At 57.1% G+C, this 20,025-nt stretch overlaps 6 protein-coding genes across 6 annotated transcripts; 3 read left to right on the forward strand and 3 right to left on the reverse strand.

Annotated features, from left to right (window-relative positions):
- Positions 1-112: 112 nt before the first annotated feature.
- Positions 113-3,462, forward strand: B0I36DRAFT_333501 (uncharacterized protein). Its single transcript, XM_046155229.1, has 5 exons — positions 113-540; positions 658-818; positions 917-1,672; positions 1,736-2,108; positions 2,163-3,462. Exons 1-5 carry the CDS (start codon positions 498-500, stop codon positions 3,005-3,007), a joined length of 2,178 nt encoding a protein of 725 aa, XP_046007150.1. The 5' UTR covers positions 113-497; the 3' UTR covers positions 3,008-3,462.
- Positions 3,449-7,180, reverse strand: B0I36DRAFT_333502 (SNF2 family N-terminal domain-containing protein). Its single transcript, XM_046155230.1, has one exon. It carries the CDS (start codon positions 6,750-6,752, stop codon positions 3,687-3,689), a length of 3,066 nt encoding a protein of 1,021 aa, XP_046007151.1. The 5' UTR covers positions 6,753-7,180; the 3' UTR covers positions 3,449-3,686.
- Positions 7,181-8,792: 1,612 nt separating this feature from the next.
- B0I36DRAFT_434890 (uncharacterized protein) lies at positions 8,793-9,379 on the reverse strand (the record flags this gene model as incomplete). The annotated part of the gene is made up of 1 exon (XM_046162734.1): positions 8,793-9,379. The coding sequence occupies one exon, from the start codon at positions 9,377-9,379 to the stop codon at positions 9,053-9,055; it is 327 nt and encodes a 108-aa protein (XP_046007152.1). The 3' UTR covers positions 8,793-9,052.
- A 1,973-nt stretch (positions 9,380-11,352) lies between these two features.
- B0I36DRAFT_367422 (Clr5 domain-containing protein) lies at positions 11,353-12,960 on the forward strand (the record flags this gene model as incomplete). Its single annotated transcript, XM_046159459.1, has 2 exons — positions 11,353-11,504; positions 11,637-12,960. The coding sequence occupies 2 exons, from the start codon at positions 11,353-11,355 to the stop codon at positions 12,958-12,960; spliced, it is 1,476 nt and encodes a 491-aa protein (XP_046007153.1).
- A 1,502-nt stretch (positions 12,961-14,462) lies between these two features.
- B0I36DRAFT_333512 (ribosomal protein S7 domain-containing protein) lies at positions 14,463-16,043 on the forward strand. Its single transcript, XM_046155231.1, has 2 exons — positions 14,463-15,072; positions 15,247-16,043. The coding sequence occupies exons 1-2, from the start codon at positions 14,575-14,577 to the stop codon at positions 15,712-15,714; spliced, it is 966 nt and encodes a 321-aa protein (XP_046007154.1). The 5' UTR covers positions 14,463-14,574; the 3' UTR covers positions 15,715-16,043.
- Positions 16,044-16,677: 634 nt separating this feature from the next.
- Positions 16,678-18,956, reverse strand: B0I36DRAFT_367424 (P-loop containing nucleoside triphosphate hydrolase protein; the record flags this gene model as incomplete). The annotated part of the gene is made up of 2 exons (XM_046159460.1): positions 16,678-18,506; positions 18,572-18,956. The coding sequence occupies 2 exons, from the start codon at positions 18,954-18,956 to the stop codon at positions 16,678-16,680; spliced, it is 2,214 nt and encodes a 737-aa protein (XP_046007155.1).
- Between the last annotated feature and the right edge of the window lie 1,069 nt (positions 18,957-20,025).

Here is a 20,025-nt window from a genome sequence, read left to right on the forward strand (position 1 = left end):
GCAGGCAGGCAGGCAGGCAAGCAGGCACGCAGGTGGGGCTTGCAGCTTGCTTGTGGGTGCCCGCGCCGCTTCGAAGCAAGCCGCCATCCCCATCAACCCATGCATTACGTAGCACACCTCCAGACAGCAACCTCCACCACTGCCTGCCTCACCTCCGCAGGCTTCTGCTCCGACAACCTGTTCCTGCTCGTCCCAAGTTCGGCGCAACAAAGATCACGGCATCTCCTTGGAGGTCGAAACAAAGACGACGCATATTTCACCCCAACCTGTCACTGCACCCGACACGGCAACGTTCCCAGACCTGTCTGTCGACCTTGTGCTCATCAGCCGAGGGGTTCGAAGCTTCGCGAAGAGCTCTTGACCACCGCGCACTTCAAGAGCGCGACACCTGCCGCTAGAGCCTGCGCTCTTGCATTTTGTTTGCGCGGCCGCCAGGAAAACAAGGCTATCAACCAATCTGCCGTGTTCGCGGTCGTCCCGACGTCTGTCTGCCCACAATGTTTCGCCCTGCGGCAACGTCTGCGTATGACGATGTCATCGGTACGTACTGGTTTCCTCGGCCGATCCCACCATCTTCGCTTCTTTGAAGAGCGAGGACATAATACTGCACCTTCAGTGTCTTGGAGATCTTGGGCGCTGACATCTATTCTCTTGCAGCCAAGGCCACAAACGAGAACCTCACTTCCGAGGACTGGGGTGCCATCATCGAGGTGTGCGACAAAGTGACGAGCGATCCCAACGGACCCAAAGAGGCAATCTCGAGCATAATCAAGCGCTTGGCGCATCGTAACGCCAATGTACAACTCTACACACTGGAGGTAAGCCTCCTTGATCATCGCTCTCGCTCGCGGTGCTTGCTCCCTTGCTGCGATCGCGCACTTGCGCATGCTTCCAGGAGATGCTGACATCGTGGCAGCTTGCTAATGCGCTGTCGCAAAACTGCGGCAAGCCCATCCATCGCGAGCTGGCCAGCCGCGCCTTCACCGACTCGCTCCTGAAACTTGCCAACGACCGCAACTCTCACCAACAGGTCAAGTCAAAGATCCTTGAGCGCATGAAGGAGTGGTCTGATATGTTCAGCCAAGACGCAGACCTCGGGATCATGTACGATGCATACTTCCGCCTCAAGCAGTCGAACCCTACACTACACCCGCCGTCGGCGCCTCAGAAAACTGGCCTTACCGACCTGGATCGGCAAAAGGAGGAGGACGAGTTGCAGATGGCGCTGAAGCTGTCCTTGCAGGAAGAGGAGCGTAAGAAGTCTGTGTCGAATGCTGCGGGGCCAAGCTCCTCCAGTGCTGGCCCTTCTACAGCTGCTGAGCCAGTAGCGGCTCATCCTACCGGCACTACGGCTGCAACGGTGTCGCGTGTGCGCGCGCTGTACGACTTTGTGCCTACAGAACCAGGCGAGCTCGAGTTCAAGCGGGGCGACGTGATTGCGGTTCTCGAGTCCGTATACAAGGACTGGTGGCGTGGCTCGCTCAAGGGCAAGACGGGCATTTTTCCATTGAATTACGTCGAGAAGCTTACAGATCCTACACCCGACGAACTCCAGCGCGAGGCACAGATGGAAGCTGAGGTGTTTGCGGAGATCAAGAACGTGGAGAAACTCTTGACTCTGCTCAGCACATCCAATACAGCACCACGAGAAGAGGACGATGGGGAGATCTCGGTATGTCACTGGCATTCGACAGCAACTGCCTGTTCAAAAACCAAACTAATGACAAATCCACAGAAACTCTATCACCAGACTTTGTCCATTCGGCCAAAGCTGATCAAGCTTATCGAAAAGTACTCGCAGAAGAAGGACGATTTCACCCAGCTCAACGAGAAGTTCATCAAGGCCCGGCGAGACTACGAATCACTTCTTGAGCAGTCAATGTCGCACCCTCCCCAGCACAGCTACCACCATGGCTATGCGCCACAGCCACACATGCCACAAGGTGTTCCGCCGGGCATGCCCCAGGGGATACCCCAAGGCTACCATATTCCAGGTGCTCCTGCTGGGCCAGGAGGTCCTGGGCCCGGATATGTACCTCAGGGGCCACTACCTGGGCAACAGGAGCCACAGAGATACTACACGCCAGGACCCCAAGGCCCTCCTCAAGGTAAGAATACATGAACACCCCCGCATGCGTAAATGAGCTTACAGGAATATTTAGAACAGTATCAGGCTACGTCACCACCTCCTAACAACTTTCAACGTCAAACACCCGCTCCTGCGCCTTTCTATCTCCACGGCGCAGAAGTGCCGCCTCCAGGCGCCTCGGCACCTCCACAGCAACAGCATCAACAGCAGTACCCTCACCGAGAACAACAACCATCAAGAATGGCAAACACCGCCAACGCCCCCGCCCCGATCCAGACAGCAATGTCGCCGCCGCCTCAGCAAAGCTACCACGCTTATGCACCTCCCCAAGCTGGACAACGACCTCAGAGCCAGTACGGTGGCAACCCACAGGAGCTAGCTACTTCTGTGTACGATTCCCCAGTGGCTGCACACCACCCTGGCAGTCCTCAAGACGAATACCCAACCTACTCCCAGGACGAGACTCATCTCCCAAGCCCCGGAGGACCGAACAAACAAGCGCCCTCCTATGGCCCGCCTCAGCCTCCGCAAGGGGCATCAGCTCCGTCTGGATACGTACCTCAACAGCCGTCGGCGCCACCAACGCAACCCCAGTACGCTGCCTTCAACCCTAATGCACAGCAAGGTCCCTATGACAACGCACCCAGTCACCCACCGCCTCAGCCCACCGGTCCTGCGCCACCGATTCCTCAGGCTGTGATGAGTCCCCCACCGCTTCAACCCAGCGGACCTGCCTTTGACGCTCGACAGAGTCTGCCAAGTCAAGCCGCTGGTAGGCCGTCTCAGCCAAGCCAGCCAAGTTACAGAGCCTATGTGCCTGGCGGAGGTGCTCCTTCTGCAGCAGGTGTCGGCCCACCGGGCGGACTTGGAGAGCCCAGTGCGCCACAAGACTTTTACCGGCAGAGCGCGGCGTACTGAGGAGGGAATAGTGTGATGGGTTGATCAAGGCGACGAACGGATGCCGGAATTGGCAGGCTAGGTGGTGGATGCTGAAGGTGTTTCCATGGTTGAGGCAACTTCGCGTGTACTTGAGACGACGGTTCTTGCTGTCGTGGGTGGAAGCCTTTGAATCCTTTGCGCCAAGATCAGGGTGGTCAATGACTAGCAACGACAGTTCACATGTTGGCCGTGCTAAATGTTCTGTATAGCGAGCATTCAAAGCCAAGATTCTTTTTCTGTTCCCCGAATTTTACCCACAAGGGCCGAGTGCGGTGCAAGGGCAATGCATACATATACCTTTTCTTTCCCGAAACCGTGCCCACGTACTTCATTCTTGACATGTGGCCCCCTCTTCATGCATTGTGTTGTGAACGGACTTTGGCTCAGGATTAGCCAAGTCTCTACTCTGGTGGAATGAGCTGGCTGAACAGGTGGGTTAAAAAGTGAATAATGTATTCTCGTGGGCCTCGCTCGGTATGCTACAACTCCTGTGTTCCAAACCCCCAGCGTTCATTCATAAAGTATCGTCATGCCGTGCCCCTGCCTGCCTGCCTGCCTGCCTGCCACGCGACCTCGTCTCGCTACATCATGATCGCAAGTGACAAAATCTTCTTAGTTGGGCGTCAGGGTCAGGCACGGCGCCCAAGGCGGCCACGAATCACCACCGGCGTCCATATACACCATGGTCCTTTGTACCCCCCCTGCCGCTGCCGTGGTTCTTCTTACTGCGCATCCCGCTCAGCGAGCTGAACACGTCGTCGTGGACAACTCGGTCGTTGACGTCGTCGTAGTGGCCGCCGCCGCCGCCGCCACCACCGTCGCGGCCAGCATGCTTGAACAGCGCAATCATCTCCTTCAAGCCCAGGCCCATGCCCTGCTTGCCACCGCGGCCACCGACGCCGCCTGAAGCAGCCGCGCCCTCGATCGCCGCGTCCGCAAGCGCGCGCTTCTTCTCCTGCAATTCCAAGATGCGCTCCTCGACCGTATCCTCGACCGTCAGCTTATACACAATGACGTCGACTTTCTGGGTGAGGCGGTGCACACGGTCGATGGCCTGCTCCTCGACGAAGGGATTCCAAAATGGCTCAAGTATCACGACGCGTGAGGCCGCAGTCAAGTTCAGACCCAGCGCGCCGCACTTGAGCGAGCACAGGAGCACACGTGTGCCGGCATCGTGCCGGAGGCTGTTGAGTGCCGCCTCGCGCGCGTCGTTGCGCATCGACCCGTCGTATCGCGTGTACTTGATGCCGTCTTTGCGGAAAAATGGCTCGACCAAGTCCAGCATGCTTGTGAACTGTGAGAAGACGATGAATTTGTGCTCGTGAACTTCCTTGTGCAGAATCGTGAGAAGTTGCCGAATCTTGGCCGAGGCCAGGACGTGCGGCGTTTGTGAGCGGTCTTTAAAGGTGCCATTGTTGTCCGAGTCCGAGTCAAGTTCAGACTCTGAGATGCCTGTATCTTCATCACTTTCCTCGCCGGCCTCCTCTTCGTAGGAGTCTTCATCGTCTTCATCGTCTTCGGACCCAGACGGCGATACGACGGCCCGTGATGCTCGTGCTTGGCCCTTCCTTGACCGGCGGGCAATAGCAGACGGAGCAGGCAGGTCGTCATCAGAGTCGCTCTCCTCAAGAGCTTTCTTGATATACTCAGGTTTCGTATCTCTGCCATCGTCCACCACGAAACTTCCAAGCTGGCTGCCTTCCCTCGAGTCTTCATCATCATCCTCAGAGTCCTCGGTATGGATAGTCTCGCCGTCGCCCTCGGCATTCTCATCATCGGTGCCTCCAGCCTTGCCGAGCCTTAGAGGCCCCTTCTCGTCCCCGGAGACGATCCAGCTGCCCTCTACCTCCTCGTCGTCGCTATCAATGACGGCGCGGCGGTTTCTCGGTTTCCTCCGCCCAGCAGCCAGGTTGATTTTCTCTACGACCACCTTCTTGACCTTAGTTCTCTTGCTCTTCTTTGCCTTCGGGGGCTTCGGTGTTTTGAGCAGGTTTGCGCCGTCATCGTGATTCCTGAAGTATTGGAGGTCGTCGTGGCAGTCCTTGCACTTATCACGGCCAGCCTGGCGGCTTTCCTTGTCGATTTCCCAACCGCAGATGTCACAATGCTTCGCAGCGACATCGAGCCCGCCAAGCAAATCCGCGAGAGCATCGACATCAGCATCGGCCTTCTTGGGCTTCGGGTCTTCTGACAGTGCCTCTTGATCCTTCTCGAGCTTGCCCTCGAGTAATTTGGGGTGGTTACACGCCTGCCTCAATCGAAGCAGCAGGACGAGCGCACTTGCATAGTTGATGTTGCCCTGCATGAGGGCGTCGATGCTCTTGTCTGTCCGACGCTCTAGTCTCTCGTAGAAGCGTCGCTCCGCTGGGGAGAATGTCGTGGCGATTGAGACAACCTTGCGCTCCGTCACCTTGAAATCTGACGTTGCGCTGTTTTCTTGGTCCGCACTCTTCTTGCCACCCGTGTCTAGGGCTCCGGCTTTCTTCAGGATCTCCTTTGTCCGCCGCTTCATGAAGCAGCTCAACATGGCGTGCAATTTCTGCATGGCCACATCGCCTTTGCCTTGCTTGATTGGGATCTCGAAATGGTCCTTCCATTCGCGTAGATCATCGTATGGCTTGATCCTGAGAAACTTGACAAGGCTCTGCAGCTCCTCGAGGTTGTTCTGCATCGGCGTGCCGCTCAGGCACCACCTGTACACGCTGCGGAGCTCGTAGCAGGCTTTTGTCGCCTTGGCATTCCGATTCTTGATGGTATGCGCCTCGTCAAGAATGACACGATACCAGTGCAGGCCGAAGCACCCAGCCTGCCGTGTTGGCGTGCACTGTCCGTGCTCGGAAACAAGGATCTGGTAAGTGGTAATGACGACGTCGTACTTGCGTAGGTCGGCAAAGTCTTTTGTCCGCTGCGGCCCGTGGTGCACGAGAACCTTGAGCCGGTGCGATTCCTCGACCTTGTCATCAAGCTCAGACTCCCACTGGCGGATCAGAGCCAAAGGCGCAACCACCAATGTGCTCTTCTCGACTCCCGCATGCTTGTCCGCCGGCTTCGAGTTGGTCAGCAGCAGAGCGATAGACTGCAGCGTCTTGCCGAGACCCATGTCATCGGCGAGCAGTCCACCTTTTGGCACCTTTCCCTTCTTCACGGGGCCTAGTTCACGGCCTCTCATCCACTCGACACCCTCAACTTGGTGCGGTAGCAGGCGGACCTTGAGCCCCTCTATCTTTGACTTCTTTTCTTGTTCCTCCGCGTCCTTCAAGGCGTCCTTGGCTTCCTCATCGTCCTCTATCGCGCCCTCGAGTAGGGCTTTGATGTTCTCGGTAGCCTGCTTTGGGTCGACATATTGCGAAAACACGCCAGGCTGGCTGTACCTCGAGATCGGTGCATGATCTACCACCGTGATAGGGTTGCTAGACGTGCCCACAGGAGGCAGCACTTGTACCGGTGCCGTTGGGACTTTCTTGTCCTTATAAGATGGTCCGAGGGGTCCGTTGAAGCGCTGCGGTCGATGGTGCTCGGGTCGATTCTTTGGCTGAATGAAGAGGTTGGCGTACTTATCGTCCAAGCTCGCCCAAACTTTCGCCTTTACTGCTGGTAGTGAAGCCATGGCGGACGACAGTCCGCTTGAGGCTCGTTGTGTGGAAGACGTGCCGTCGTTGTGGGACTGGTTCGTTGCGTCCTGGGGACGCGGCGGCAGCCGCGGCGGGGCGTGCTCGTTGACCATTGTGATCACGGCGCGCTGGTTTGTCGGAGCCGTCAGGGAGAGGGAAGCTTTCGGAAATGCGGAATCGAACAACAGATCGAAGCTGGCGAGGTGTGCTTGCCTGCGAAAGCTCGGTTCTTCTGAGGAGGCAAGACTGTTGATTGGCCGGAAGTGTGTGTTATCCCCAGCTTTTCTGCACAAAAGAGGTATTAGCCGAATAAGAAGTGTCTAAGCACATGCGACCTCAGTATCCTCGGGGTTCAAACCTCATGGGCCTTCGTCGAAACTTGATGCTCGTTGCAGAGGCGGTGCACACGTGGGTATGGCGGTCCTGCCAGAGAGACGCGCCGATGTTGCAGACACGCGAGCTGAGAAGAGCTAGCCCAAGGGGTTCGTTCCCGCAAGTCCTTTTTCGCGCGTTGAAGAATGGTGTGCTGCCACGCAGTGGTTGGGCTGCTTGAACAAGACTTCAATTCTTGGTGGCATGGAAATGTTGTGTTTACTCGCAATGACATAATCGCCGGGCCAACCTTGGCTCAGGCAAACGAGAGTGCCCCACCAGGGACCCTGCCTGAGGCGTCCCCCGCCAAACTGTCAAAGACTGCCTTGAGCGTAACCAGAGGACCCTGCCTACGGCAGCATCGGGAGAGCGTTTACTACCTTAAGGTACTTTAGGTACATAGGCTATGGTGCTTCAAGTAATGCAGGTGCGATGGCATCTCCAAAGAAGACGCCTGAGGCTTCGTGGGCTGCGCTTGCCCACGCTTTCATCACGGAAGAAAACTTCTTTGCTCCTCCAGCTGCAAGCGCACCGGCTTGGTCAAGAGCAAGCGTGTTTCTGGTTGGGCCGTTCCCTTCAACCGCTAAAAGATAGTCATTCAACATTCAAAGGACGGAGACATTCACTGTAGGTAAGAAGCCATGATCATTTGGTGCTTGTGGCCACATAGATATGCCGAGCTCAGTCCATGATGCACCCGCAGTCAACATGTTATTACAAAGAGCCTGGTTGTCACAGATGGCATTGGCTGGTGGCGGGGGCCATACCAGTTTGGAAAACAATCCGACGACGATGTTGGACGTTCTGGAAGCATTCCTTGTGTTCCTCATACGCGGCCTCATAGGCGACAGAATGCCAGCATCGGCTTCGTGACGGGGTACAGACCTATCGCGCTCTCCAGTCCGCCCATCGTATACATTGTGCCTTCGCGCAGGTTCCGCCATCAGCCCCATGTGAAGTGCCTCCCTTTCATCGCAAGGCTGGTGGTCATCTGTATTCACAGCGACCATGATGGCATCAGCCAGATTGAAAGACGGTCAGCGCCTATGAACAGTTCGTCATGACTGACACGCGACAGATTCACCTTCCTCATCAAGGTGTTCCGGAAGGCGTGGCGTGGCGTGTCGACGCTGTGGAGCTCGGCGACCACCATTTGAAAAGAGGGCTTCTGAAGGGACGAGTATACGACCGGGACACCCTACACAGCGGTAATCGTAGATAACGTGCTTGCCCATGGGGTCTAGTTACTGGACTTGACCAGAAAGAAAATGTCAAACGTGCTCGCATCTGCCGTGCACGGGCCGATCAACTAACATACATTAGGGAAAGGCAATCAATCATGGTGGTCCCATCCCGCAACTTGGCTCGAGCAGACGATCTGCCTAGCGCAACCGAGGGCTGCCTCGCAACCCTTCTGGGAAACCACAGCCGCAGTCACGGATTAGTCGAATCGCCGAGGCGCTCCTTTGAGCAGTCCACCTTGGCAAATTGGGTGCTTCCCCCAGGGCAATTTAGGCTGCTGCTCCTCACACTGACGCTATCGTGCTGCAACACTGCCGAGTCAAGAACGGTCTTGCGAGTCAGACAAGGTTGCTGCAGCGTTCTAGGCTGGAACAGGCAAGGCACAGGTAGTCTAATGCAGCTCTCTGGAGTCTGGCGCGCCTGTGGTTTTGGCTCAGGGTCGGCGGGCACGCGAATTTGGACTGTATTCGTGATGACCGATCATTTATCAAGGCGGGCGGGCCCAGGCTCCCAAGGGGCGACGCAAGACACACTGAGCAGCTTTTGATCCTCGCGAGGTTGCGCAATATTCTGATGCGGAAAACGGCAGTTGCCTGCTGGGGGAGCGGAATCAGGGTGGATGCTTCGGCCTGCAAACAAGCCCGTGCACAGATCCGGCCTTCGGGCGGGCTGCGACTTGACTGGCTGTCGACTGCTGTGCGGTCCGCGAACGAGGACTGCAGGCTTTTGTTTGCTGCGCCGTGGCGCCGTCACGACAAGCTTGGCGGCAGGGACTGAACGAGCTGGGCGGACTCTGGGCTCACGCATTGACGTGCAAGTTGGAAATGGCACTCGTGTTGTGTGAGGCTTGGGACGACTGTGTTTCGGACACAGTTGCAGTGTAGCGTCGGGCGATTGTTAGAGCCGCAGATCTGCCGGCAGATGTGGGAAGAGTGCTGCCTGATCCCAGCTCGACTATAACCCCCCAATCTTGCTGCTTGTGATGAATGAAGCTAGAGGCGAGCACGACCTGAGCAAGCACCTGGGCAGGACGTAGAGTCGAGCTTGGGCCACTGGACAGCTGCCAATCACAAACGCCGGCTGTGAAACCCCCGCAGCCCAGAGCCCGGAGAGCCAATGGGCACATTGCAGTGGCCACGACTCCACACCCTCATCTTGCTGGGCTCCAATGGTGCGTAGGCCGGCTCAGTCGAGGTTGCAGCCGAGGGCCCCTTGCGGAGCACACCCTCCTCCCGTGGTGCCGAAGTCGCCTGATTCATGGCCCTGTGGCCAGACGACGAGATGAAGAATGAAACATCCGGTGCGGTGGTATAACTGGCCGGCTGTACGTAATAAGGCATTGATTGATCTGGCGACGACGCAACGCACTCGAGGGAGGCACTGTCGACTACTGCTATCATCATGTAGCACTGACACGCAACTGTGTTGCGCACTTGAGACCTGGAATATTCCGTACCCTCCCTCCCCACCCGTGTGCGTCCTGTCTCTCTTTTCTCTCCCCTTCTAGATCAGGTCGTCGTCCAGTGGCGCGGCGCCTTTGAAGCAAGCGCGCAGGCATTTAGCTTTGTGGGCGTTAGCTAGTTAGAACCCGCCTCGATATTCCTCCCGGGCGCCGGCCCTATGCATGCTTTTGCCGGCCCCAAGGCCAGGAGTAGGGCACCGCTGTCATCAGGCACCCTGGCAGTTGTTTGCTTCACAATTGCACCGTAAGGGCAGATCCCTGGCCGCCGGGGGCCTCGTTACCACTTACGGCCATCCGGGTTGCCACCTTTGACGGCGCTGTCGTATTATGCACATGACGGACGGATGAAGTGGTTGCTGCCCGGCCCCCTTGGCCTGCGAAGCGAGGCCCTCGTGGGTTTGGTCTGTCTTGGTTGTCTTGTCTCTTGTCGTTCGTCTCGTCTCGTCCCGTGCCGTGTCTTATCTTGCACGCCGCAGTGAGCAGCACCGGCCTGGCACGCCACAAAGACCGTTCTCGCGCCTTTGAGGCTGTCAAGGGAACCTTCCTTCTTCCTCTTCTGCAAAGCAGCGGCCATTCGACACACCTCGACCGCTGAGTTACTTGCGGCAACCACGGCACAGCACACGGGCAATTGTCGTTCAGACCCTCCTGCACGCACTCTGCGTCATCCTGCTGCTCCAGCCTGGCTGGCAGGCTACCAACATAACTGGCTGGACCCAGCGCGTCGGGCTGCCGGGCTTTGTGTCCCACGAGCACGGGCAGTGGGGACTGCTACCTTCTTCGTTGGAGTCCCTCCCCTGGCCTCAAGGTTGTCCCTGCTGCGGCACCTGCCTGGTGCCCCATCCTTGGGCGCTGCGCCTGCGCGGGCTAACACCTCCAGACCGCGCTACCCACGGCGCAGGTCAGCCGGCCCCATCCAGCGTTTAGTTTTAGCCTTTGTGCCGGGCTCTGGCCAGCTCCTTCGCCCGTCGCGGTGCGATCCCTCTCGTTGGGATCTGGACCCGGACGAGCCGGGTGCCTCCGACTTTGGTCGTCCTCTCCCGTCAGTATCACGCACGAGATTGAGGCCACAAAGCCCGCACAAGAGTGAAAGAAAGAAAAAAAAAAAACACTCCAGGCACAAACAGAGAGAGAGAAGGAGGGAGAGAGACAGACAGACAGACAGACAGAGACACAGAGATCAACAGGCGCCCGACATTCTACAGCAGATCGCAGCACGCCGTAGCGCAACACTCCAGCGCTGGCTGGCCACCTCGCTCGAGGACTGCCGTAGTCCCCCACGTGGACCTGCATGGATCTGCTGCTCAGCACGTCCCCCGCAGCACGCTGTTTCGCCCCGTGTCGCAGTCCGACCTGAGCGCCCGCTCCTCCCTCGCACCTTTTCTTCGGCGACTCTCCCGTAGACCCTGGACGCACGCACACCCTCACCTCGCACCTGCTTGCTCCCACACACATCTTCGCGTGTCGCTGTCGCTGTCGCCAGCCAACATCAAGCACGTCGTCGCCCATCGCCCACGGCGTCACTTACACCTCGCCCACACGCTGCATAGCCTCAATTGCCTCGAGCCACCACTGCATCGTCCTGCTGCTGCGTGCCGCATGCTCCGTCGTTGACGGTAGCAGAGCCTCTGCTCGTCATGGCACCCATCACCCCCCCGCCCGAGGGCTGGGCCACGGCTGCCGAATGGCAGTCTCAGAAAGAGACCATCACCACTCTCTACAGAGACCAGAACAAGACTCTCAAGGAGGTCATGCAGCTCATGGCCGACAAGCATAACTTTTATGGCAGGTAAGCATCAGCCTTGCATCGTGTTCGCCCCTCCCACGCTCGCTCCTGCTCCAATCGGCCGCTATGCTGTGTCGTCAATTACTCGATTTCTTTTTGCTAACATCGCTGGCCACTTTCTCTGTCGGACTACAGCGTCAAGATGTACAAGTCCCATATCCGGAAATGGGGAATTGATAAAAACATGAAGGCGCGCGATGCTGCGGAGATCATCCGCCAGCAAAAGGCACGCGCCGCCTTGGGCAAGTCGTCTGTCGTCTATATTCGCGGCAAGCGGATAGAACCCAGCAAGATGCAGCAGTATCTCGCCCGAGCGTCCGCCACCGTCACCACGCAGATCTTTGACGACTCGCCAGAAGATACCACGTCAACGTCGCCGTCAAGGCCAAACTTTGTCGTCTGTCGTACGCCATCGCCAGAGCCGGCAGACTCCGTCTTCATCCCTCCGCGGCTTGACGACCCCAATGATCTGAGGGTACCGCAGGAATGCATGCACATTCTGCGAAATTATGTGTCCGGCGGGTTTGAAACGGGGAAATGGAAGCTCGACCCGCAAATCGGAGGCCCAGACACATACAACTCACTCGCATGGCTCGGCAATCTCAACACCGCGCGTGACTTGATCCAGGGCAAGCGGATAAAACAAGGTTTCCATCTCCTCGGCATATGTCTTGACCAGTACAAGCTTCATCTGCGCGAACCCGACGCCGACTTCTGGATGGTGACCTATGCGGCTGCCGTCGGTCTCGGCCAGAGCGACGCAAAGCTTGGCGACATGTTTATCGATTATGCCGCCAAGCTGACGAACGTCGTCCTACCGAGCAATCATCCATTCTCGCTCCTCTGGGCACGACTATTGACACTTCGAATGCCAGGCATCAAGCAGCATGGCGCTGCGGTTATAAAGTCCTACGTCGACACATGTGGGCGGTACTTCACTCCACTGAACCCGATACGGACTCACGGTCCCCAAGGCATGTACTATGCTCTGCACATGCTCGGGCTCTTATCACTGCAGGACTTTGAGATGCTCAGTGAGCAGGGCTACCGGGAGAGCGGCGTTATCGAGTACGGGAAGAAGAAGGTCAACCTGAGGCAAGGAGCGATTGCGGCCATGTCCAACAGGACAGAAGAGGCCGACCAACACTGCGACGAGGTCGTTCGCTGGCTTGACACAGAGCCAAAGGATCTCTGGAGCGATATGCGCCTGGAGATACATTGGATCCGGTTCCAAATATACGCGGGGAGGCCACATGAGGTCTGGCCAGTTGCCAAGAAACTTGCCGAATATTGCAAGGAAGCATACGGACCCGGACACTACAACACGGCATACACGATATCCACACTTGAATCTTACTTCCGCCAGGTTGGCAACGAAGCAGCAGCCGAAGACCTGCGGCGGGATTTCGAGTCACAATGGAAGTTGCTGTGCAAGAAGGCGCGCTACTTTAAGCGGTAGCTAGCGGCGCTCTAGCAATCTGGGATGGCTAGCTTCACACTAATTCTGCCACGAGCAAGATGAGGCAGCGTGGCAAACACACCTGGCACGATTTGAGTGGCCAATTTTCAGCAACATTCAGAACCCTTGTCGGGGACTGAATAACAGAGGCAGCATGCCATTTTCCTTTCCTCAAAAGATGTGTTGAGAATTTATGAATAATATGGGAGGCGTTGTTCGGGCCCCTTGTGGGCAGACGGAGGGGTCATTTGGGAAGGCAGAGTTGAGTCTTGCATTCACGAAAGTAGGCACGAAGCAGGAAGGAAAACGTATGGGCGGCGTTTTGTTACGCATGTTGTTACTTTGATATCCCCCTTTTCGCATCGTACATATAACTTTGATATCCCCCTCAGTATATACTCACAACAGGTAGTTCTAATTCTAGCACGCCGAAACGTTTATGACATCTAAAAGAAGAAAGAGCTCTCAAAGATCATGCGGACCGAGTGGCTGTGACAATTTGAGTCTGAAGGATGTACACTACTGCACAACCGTGACATCTCATCTCTGGAGGATTATCCCCGTGCGCATGTGTGGCACGCTGCGTGGATGGTTATGCCTTGAGGCGCAAGCCACGCCAGTCGGCGAGATGAAGGACAGCACGAAGACGGCAGAACAATGACCTTCCAGCGGCGCGTCAACTGTTGCCATAAGGATAGCATGAGCCATTCTCGGGGAGTCAAAGCAATGGGTATCTGGCGGGTGTCCTCGCATTGCTGTGTTCAGCTGCTCATTGTGTTCAGCCACAACCGGTTGAGGATCGAGATCCTTGCCCAAAACTTGTCTTTGATGTCTTGTCATTCTTGCAGTCATCATGTGCGCTCCTCTTTCAGAAAGAGGTACACGTTGTGTGGACTTGGCATACAGACGCTTGTGCGGAATTTGCAGCGACTGTGCATCTCACGTCACGCATGATGGACAACGAAGAGTCCTCGAGGTGAGGGCCGTGCTCATGACGATTCCCCTCGATGCAGAATCATTGACATGGGGTCAGCAGCATGACAATCCCGAGCCTCTAAGCGTTGGCCAATACTTCCGGGCCGAGACATGTCTTGCGGGACGATCGGGCAGGGGGGGAAGGTTTGTTTGGTTGCTGGCCCAAGGTCGTTGGCGCATGAAGAGGTCAGATAGGACGACTGATTACGAAACTCTCGTGTTCTTGAGCGGGCCACTGGCGCTGGACCTCACGCTGAATACCCTTGAGGTCATGTGTGCGACTTTAGCGATGGCCAAGTGGAAATGGTGTGTGTCTCAGCATATGGTTGACTCAGTCAGGCTTCTCTTCTCATTCATGATGACTGGTGCAGGGGTTGGCAGCTGGCAGTCCAGGGTGACTGCGCCAGCCTGACATAGGCGTCCTGACCCCACAGTGCGTGCTCACAGTAGTCCCCTGTATCCTTACTGTCTTCGGCTCCAATCAATTTTGCCCGCAAAACGCATTCGAAGTCTCGCGACGACGACAAGCAAAGAGGACAGCGGCCGTACAACACAACGCCTGCCGGCGCTCGCGAACCCGCCACCCAGAGACAAGACCAGAAGCCCTGGAGATATTCGAAGCCCAAGAGTCTGCCCGCCATGGCCTCGAGAGCCAATCCCTGGACTGCGCTTCGCGGCCTGAGCATCCGGACGAGAGCCCTCCGCACATCATGCACCCAGCAGCAAACCCGGCCGACGCCAGCCTTGCTGATACACAAGACGATCGGCGTGCGCCGCGACTTTACAGACAACCGCAGGCACCAGAACGCCAATACATCCTCGACACAATCCACATCATCATCATCACAACAGCAGCCTGACTCGGCGGTACCACCACCGCCACCACCCTCGGCACCAGGAACACAGGTTGGGCCTTACCACGAGCTCTTTGCTCCCAACTTCCTCAACACTGAGGCCATTGCCGCGCTCGAGAAGGCGGCTGCGGAGGCCGCCGAGGCTTCTGCGGGAGATGGCCTGCTATTCCACATGCCTGACCGGGTGGGCAAGCACGAGCAGTTGCAGGACCGGTATCACCCCGTCGTCCACCAGATCACTCGGCTTCTCATGCGCGACGGGAAGCTGAGCAAAGCCCAGACGGTATGAATACCCCCTTCCAGCATGTTGTCGGCAGTTTTCTCCTAGGTTGTTCGACGTGGCGAGGAAGCCATCGAGTGGCGAGCCTTCCAGCAGCAGATAGTTTGATTGCATATGGCACAGCCCTACAAGCCTGGAGGAGAAGCTCATATACTAATCTTGACCGACTGCGAACAGAACATGGGCCTCATCCTCAACCACCTCCGCACATCGCCGCCGCCCAAGATCAACCCGCTCCGCCCGCTCCTCCCGGGGGCCCCGCCCCCCTCGCAGCTCCCGCTCAACCCGCTGCTCTACCTCACGCTGGCCATCGAGTCCGTCGCGCCAATGGTGCGCATCTTCGCCATGAAGGGCCAGGCCGGCGGCGGCCGCGCCCTCGAGGTCCCCACCCCTCTGCCCGCGCGCACGCGCCGGCGCCTCGCGGTCAACTGGATCCTCGACGCCGTCAACAAGAAGAAGTCCCGCGGCTCCGGGCGGGGCCAGTTTGCGGCGCGCTTCGGCGACGAGATCATCGCCATTGTCGAGGGCCGCAGCTCGCTCTGGGACAGGAGGCAGGTCCTGCACAAGCTGGCGACCGTCAGCAGAGCCAACTTGAACAACCCCAAGGTTTCTGGCACCGGCGGTGGCAAGAGCAAGAGGATGTAGGAGGAGCATGGATTGATCTTTTCCGACGCTCTGCTCTTTACCAGTTGGAGGTATCAAAAATAAAGTGTAAGCAGAGCATGGGCGAATGAAAGGCGGAGCAGAAAATAAAGAAACGATGGCCAGCAGCCATTGACACGTCACAGACGCGTCTGCGAGTTTGATGACGAGGTTTTGGTCATCATTTCAAGCAAGTGCAAGCGACCACTTGAAGGCTGAAAGGCGCAATATCCTCCTCGGTCACACACTCGGCATAGATAGCCTCAAGTGCTAGCCGCCAGCCTTTTTCCGAACCACTCCTTCAGTGGAGAAAGGAGCCGGTTGCTGTTAAGGATTGGGGGGGGGGGGGGGGGGGGGGGCCTCGGAACAGGTTGCAACAAAAACACATGTGCCTGCTCTTTGCTTAGCATGAGCAACGGGTGCGGCGGCGCAAGGGAGGGGTTCTCGTTTGTAGAAACATGATGTACATTTATAGGAAGACATGTATACCACCACCAAAACAAGCCGAAGCAGCCAGCAGCAGCAGCAGAGTTTGAAAGACTCTGGCACATTTCCAAGTGTGGCAATTTGACGCCTTTCCTCGTGCCTAGCGTGGACAAACCGCAAAAGGGCTACTGCTCGTCATGTTTGTGTCCTGCACATCCACGCGATCAGCTTGTGTAAGTCATCACATACATACTTTATAAGTGTACGTACACTTGCCGCTACTGCAGGACAGCGCTGGCGATGCATCACGGCTCGCAGTTCGTTCGCTTGTACAATCCATAGTGCATGCCTGAAGAACAACGACTGCCATGCGTTGAACGAAAACCGTACTCATGTTTTGAAAAGCTTGTGTCTATATCGTCATCGTCACTACTAAACCGGTATCTTCAACCCATGATGTCGTCCATGATGCATGCTTTTTTCCTCTTTCCCGCAAGTTTTTCCCTTCTTCCACACTGCCATGTGTCGAAAGAAACCCTCTTACTCCGTGATGAGCTTGGTAATCTTACCGATGGCAATGGTCTGACCCTGGTCGCGCAGGGTGAACCGACCCATCTGCGGGTAGTCTTCGAATCTCTCAATGCAGACGGAGCCGGCGCCACCGATGACCGACATGCGGGCGATGATGCTGTCGCCGCGCTTGGCATGGGTCGGCGGCAGCTTGCTCTTGCGACCAGTGCCCTTCTGCAGCTTGTGCAGGAGGCTGGCGAACGTGACCTCCTCGACAGCGGAGTGTACGTGCATGACGCAGTTGAAGCCTGCCGACAGGATGCTCTTGAGCTCCAGAATTCGGATCTGGGCCTCAAACTCCTTGACGTTGTGGACGAGACGCTTGGGCGAGCACATGACGAAACCGGGCAGGATGTCTTCCTCTTCGATACCGCGCAGGCGGAGGCGGACCTGGTCACCACACTGAGCGGCCGGAATCTCGTCTTCCTGCTCGCCGTACACTGCAGCAATCTCAACCTTCTCCTTGTTCGGCATCATCACGATGCTCATGCCCTTCTTGACCACACCAGCCTCAATCTTGCCCTCGACCATGGTACCCATATCCTTGTACTTGCCACTGATGGCCATCATAAAAGGCGCATTAACCTTGCGCTCCAGAGCACTCATGTTGTCAAGGTACTCGAGGAGGGACGGCCCGCTGTACCATGGGCAAACGCCATCGGGAATGCGGTCCTTGATGCCCATCAGCTGCTGCGCAGCAATGGGCATGAAGAACACATCGGTCTTGAGGTTGTAGCCAGTACCCTTCAAGAACGCCGCGAGCTTGGTCGTGCACTCCTTGTACCGCTCCTCGGACCACTCGACGGTAGGGTCGTCCATCTTGTTGATGACGACAATGAGCTTGTTGACACCCTGCGTCTTGGCCAACATGGCGTGCTCACGAGTCTGTCCACCCTTCTCGAAGCCAGTCTCGTACTCACCCTTGCGGGCCGAGATGACCAGGATACCGACATCGGCCTGCGAGGCGCCACCAATCATGGAGGGGACGTAGGTCTTGTGTCCGGGGGCATCGAGGATACTGTAGCGCCTCTTCTCCGTCTCGAAGAATCCACGTCCGACCTCGACAGTCTTGCCCTTGGAGCGCTCCTCCTTGGTCAGATCAAGAGCCCACGACAAATACCAGGTCTCACGACCAAGCTCCTTTGCCTCGCGCTTGTTCTTCTCAAGTGTTCTCTCGTCAACCATGCCAGTGGCATACAGGATAGAACCACCAAGCGTAGACTTGCCGGCATCAACGTGGCCAATGAAGATGATGTTGACGTGCTCCTTGCCGTAAATCTCCTTGAGGGTCTCGTCGTCGACATCGGCAGTCTGGTCGTCGAGCACTGCATCGACACGGGCGCCCTTGCCGGCGGCGGCGGCGCGGGAGGGACTCGATCTGCCTGATGATGGTGTTGGAGAGGTCTTGCCGCTCGGGGCCTTGGTCGACTCGCCCGTCTTCTCGATCGCCTTGGCGGCTGTCACCTTCTGGGCTGACTCGACTTCCTCCTTCTTGGTATCTGCTGGCTTAGGCTTGGCAGTCTCGCCGCCAATGCTGAGGACTTTGGTACCACCCTCCTTCTTCGCGACAGGCTTGGCGTCTCCTCCTATGCTGAGCACCTTCGCGCCACCCTCTGACTTGACCGCTGGCTTCGCGTCGCCTCCGATGCTGAGGACCTTGGCGCCGACTGCGGGCTTGTCACTAGGGGCCGCCGCATCCGTCGGTCTCTTAGCGATGGTGGGGACTGATTGTTGTGCAGGCTGCTTTGGAGGCTGCTGCTGCTGTCTTTGCTGCTGGTATTGAGCGTATGATTGTTGGCCTGCGCAGAAGGTATGGTTAGCAAGATACGGCGGCAACAGCACACGGGGTATCCTCCGCACGTACCTTGGCCTTGTTGCTGGTAGCCCTGCTGCTGGCCATAACCACCGCCATAACCCTGGTTGTACTGGTTGTAGCCCTGGCCGTAACCGCTCTGAGCATAACCGCTCTGGCCGTAGCCGCCACCGCCGCCGCCATACTGAGAGAACTGGCCTCCGCCGTATTGCTGCTGCTGCTGATATTGCGGGTAACCGGCGCCGTAGGGTTGTCCGGGCTGGAAGGAGGCAGCGCCGGGAGTGAACGAGGCGCCGGGGTTGAAGGACGAGGCGCCGGGGCGGAAGGACTGGGGTTGCTGAGGCTGCTGGTTGTTGAGATTCATCTGCTGGGTCTGCCGGGATAGGTTGTCGTCCTGGGCAGACGGATCGTCTTCCCACGAGTTGAGGTTCGACATGACGGGCTGTATGCCGATGGGAGTGGTGCAGAGCGCTGGTGTAGTGAAGTGGTTGAAGCACCGCGATGGGCGAAAATCGTGCAAAATTTAGGAGGGCGGTTGAGATGGCTCACAAAGAGGAGGGGCGGCAGTGCAGTGTCGCGCGTGCAGAGAACTGCGGGGCTGGCGCAGAGGTTCCCGGTCCTGGAAAGGCTTCGAGCAACAGGAGCAACCTCTGGTCTCCAGTTAAAGAATGCTGTGGCTTGATAGGCCAAGTTATTCTGGGCAATGGGAATTGAATGTCCACTGATGAACTTTAGTGCCGCGAATGTGTCCTGGGTTTCACCCGTTCGGAATCACAATTACAGCACAGAACAGCTTCCGTTTGGATGAGCAGAAGTGGCTGGATTATATTCGAGATCATGCGACGGCACCAGCTCAAGTTTTTGGCTGCCAGAACTTCTATACAATTCTAGGACAGTCTCATCTCCTTTTCTCGAAGTGCTTTGGGCAAGAGAGGCACAGTACTGCTCTTGGTTGCGCGAACACTGCCTCGTGCCTTGCACTCTTGCTGCCTGATGTTAGGCTGTTACACAAGATATGTGACTCAACCGCTGGCTATGTCCTTGCACGTAGGGCTGTGGTAAGCATGGGATGACGCATCTTTCTCTTGCCGCACAGCTATCGCTGCCACCAGGCCAACCTGTGATCGCTTTTCTTGACGCCCAATGACCCACGTATCGTGGGAAGCAACGTGATTCTGGGCGGGGTGTGCTGGAGCCAGGTGGGCTGCCCCACGCTCAGCTCCTTGGCCAGTATGACGCACGCATCTCTTTTCGAAAGGCGACACGGGTAGCACAGTAAGAATAGTCACAGTGTGGTTTCCTGCAATGTACTGTCTTTGCTGCCTTGCACTTCCACGAGGAATAACTAAGTGATGTGCTTTGTACAAACGAACGGACCAACATTGAATATTGTGCAATCCAGAATTGTCGGACCCTCCGCACAGGCGTGAGGAAAGTAGGCCGACTCTCCAGGGCCTGCACGGCAACCTTACTCCATTCACCTCGTGCGACCATTTGTACTTGTC

Source organism: Microdochium trichocladiopsis, assembly GCF_020744255.1.
Source record: "Microdochium trichocladiopsis strain MPI-CAGE-CH-0230 chromosome Unknown B0I36scaffold_10, whole genome shotgun sequence".
Classification (NCBI taxonomy): Eukaryota; Fungi; Ascomycota; class Sordariomycetes; order Xylariales; family Microdochiaceae; genus Microdochium; species Microdochium trichocladiopsis.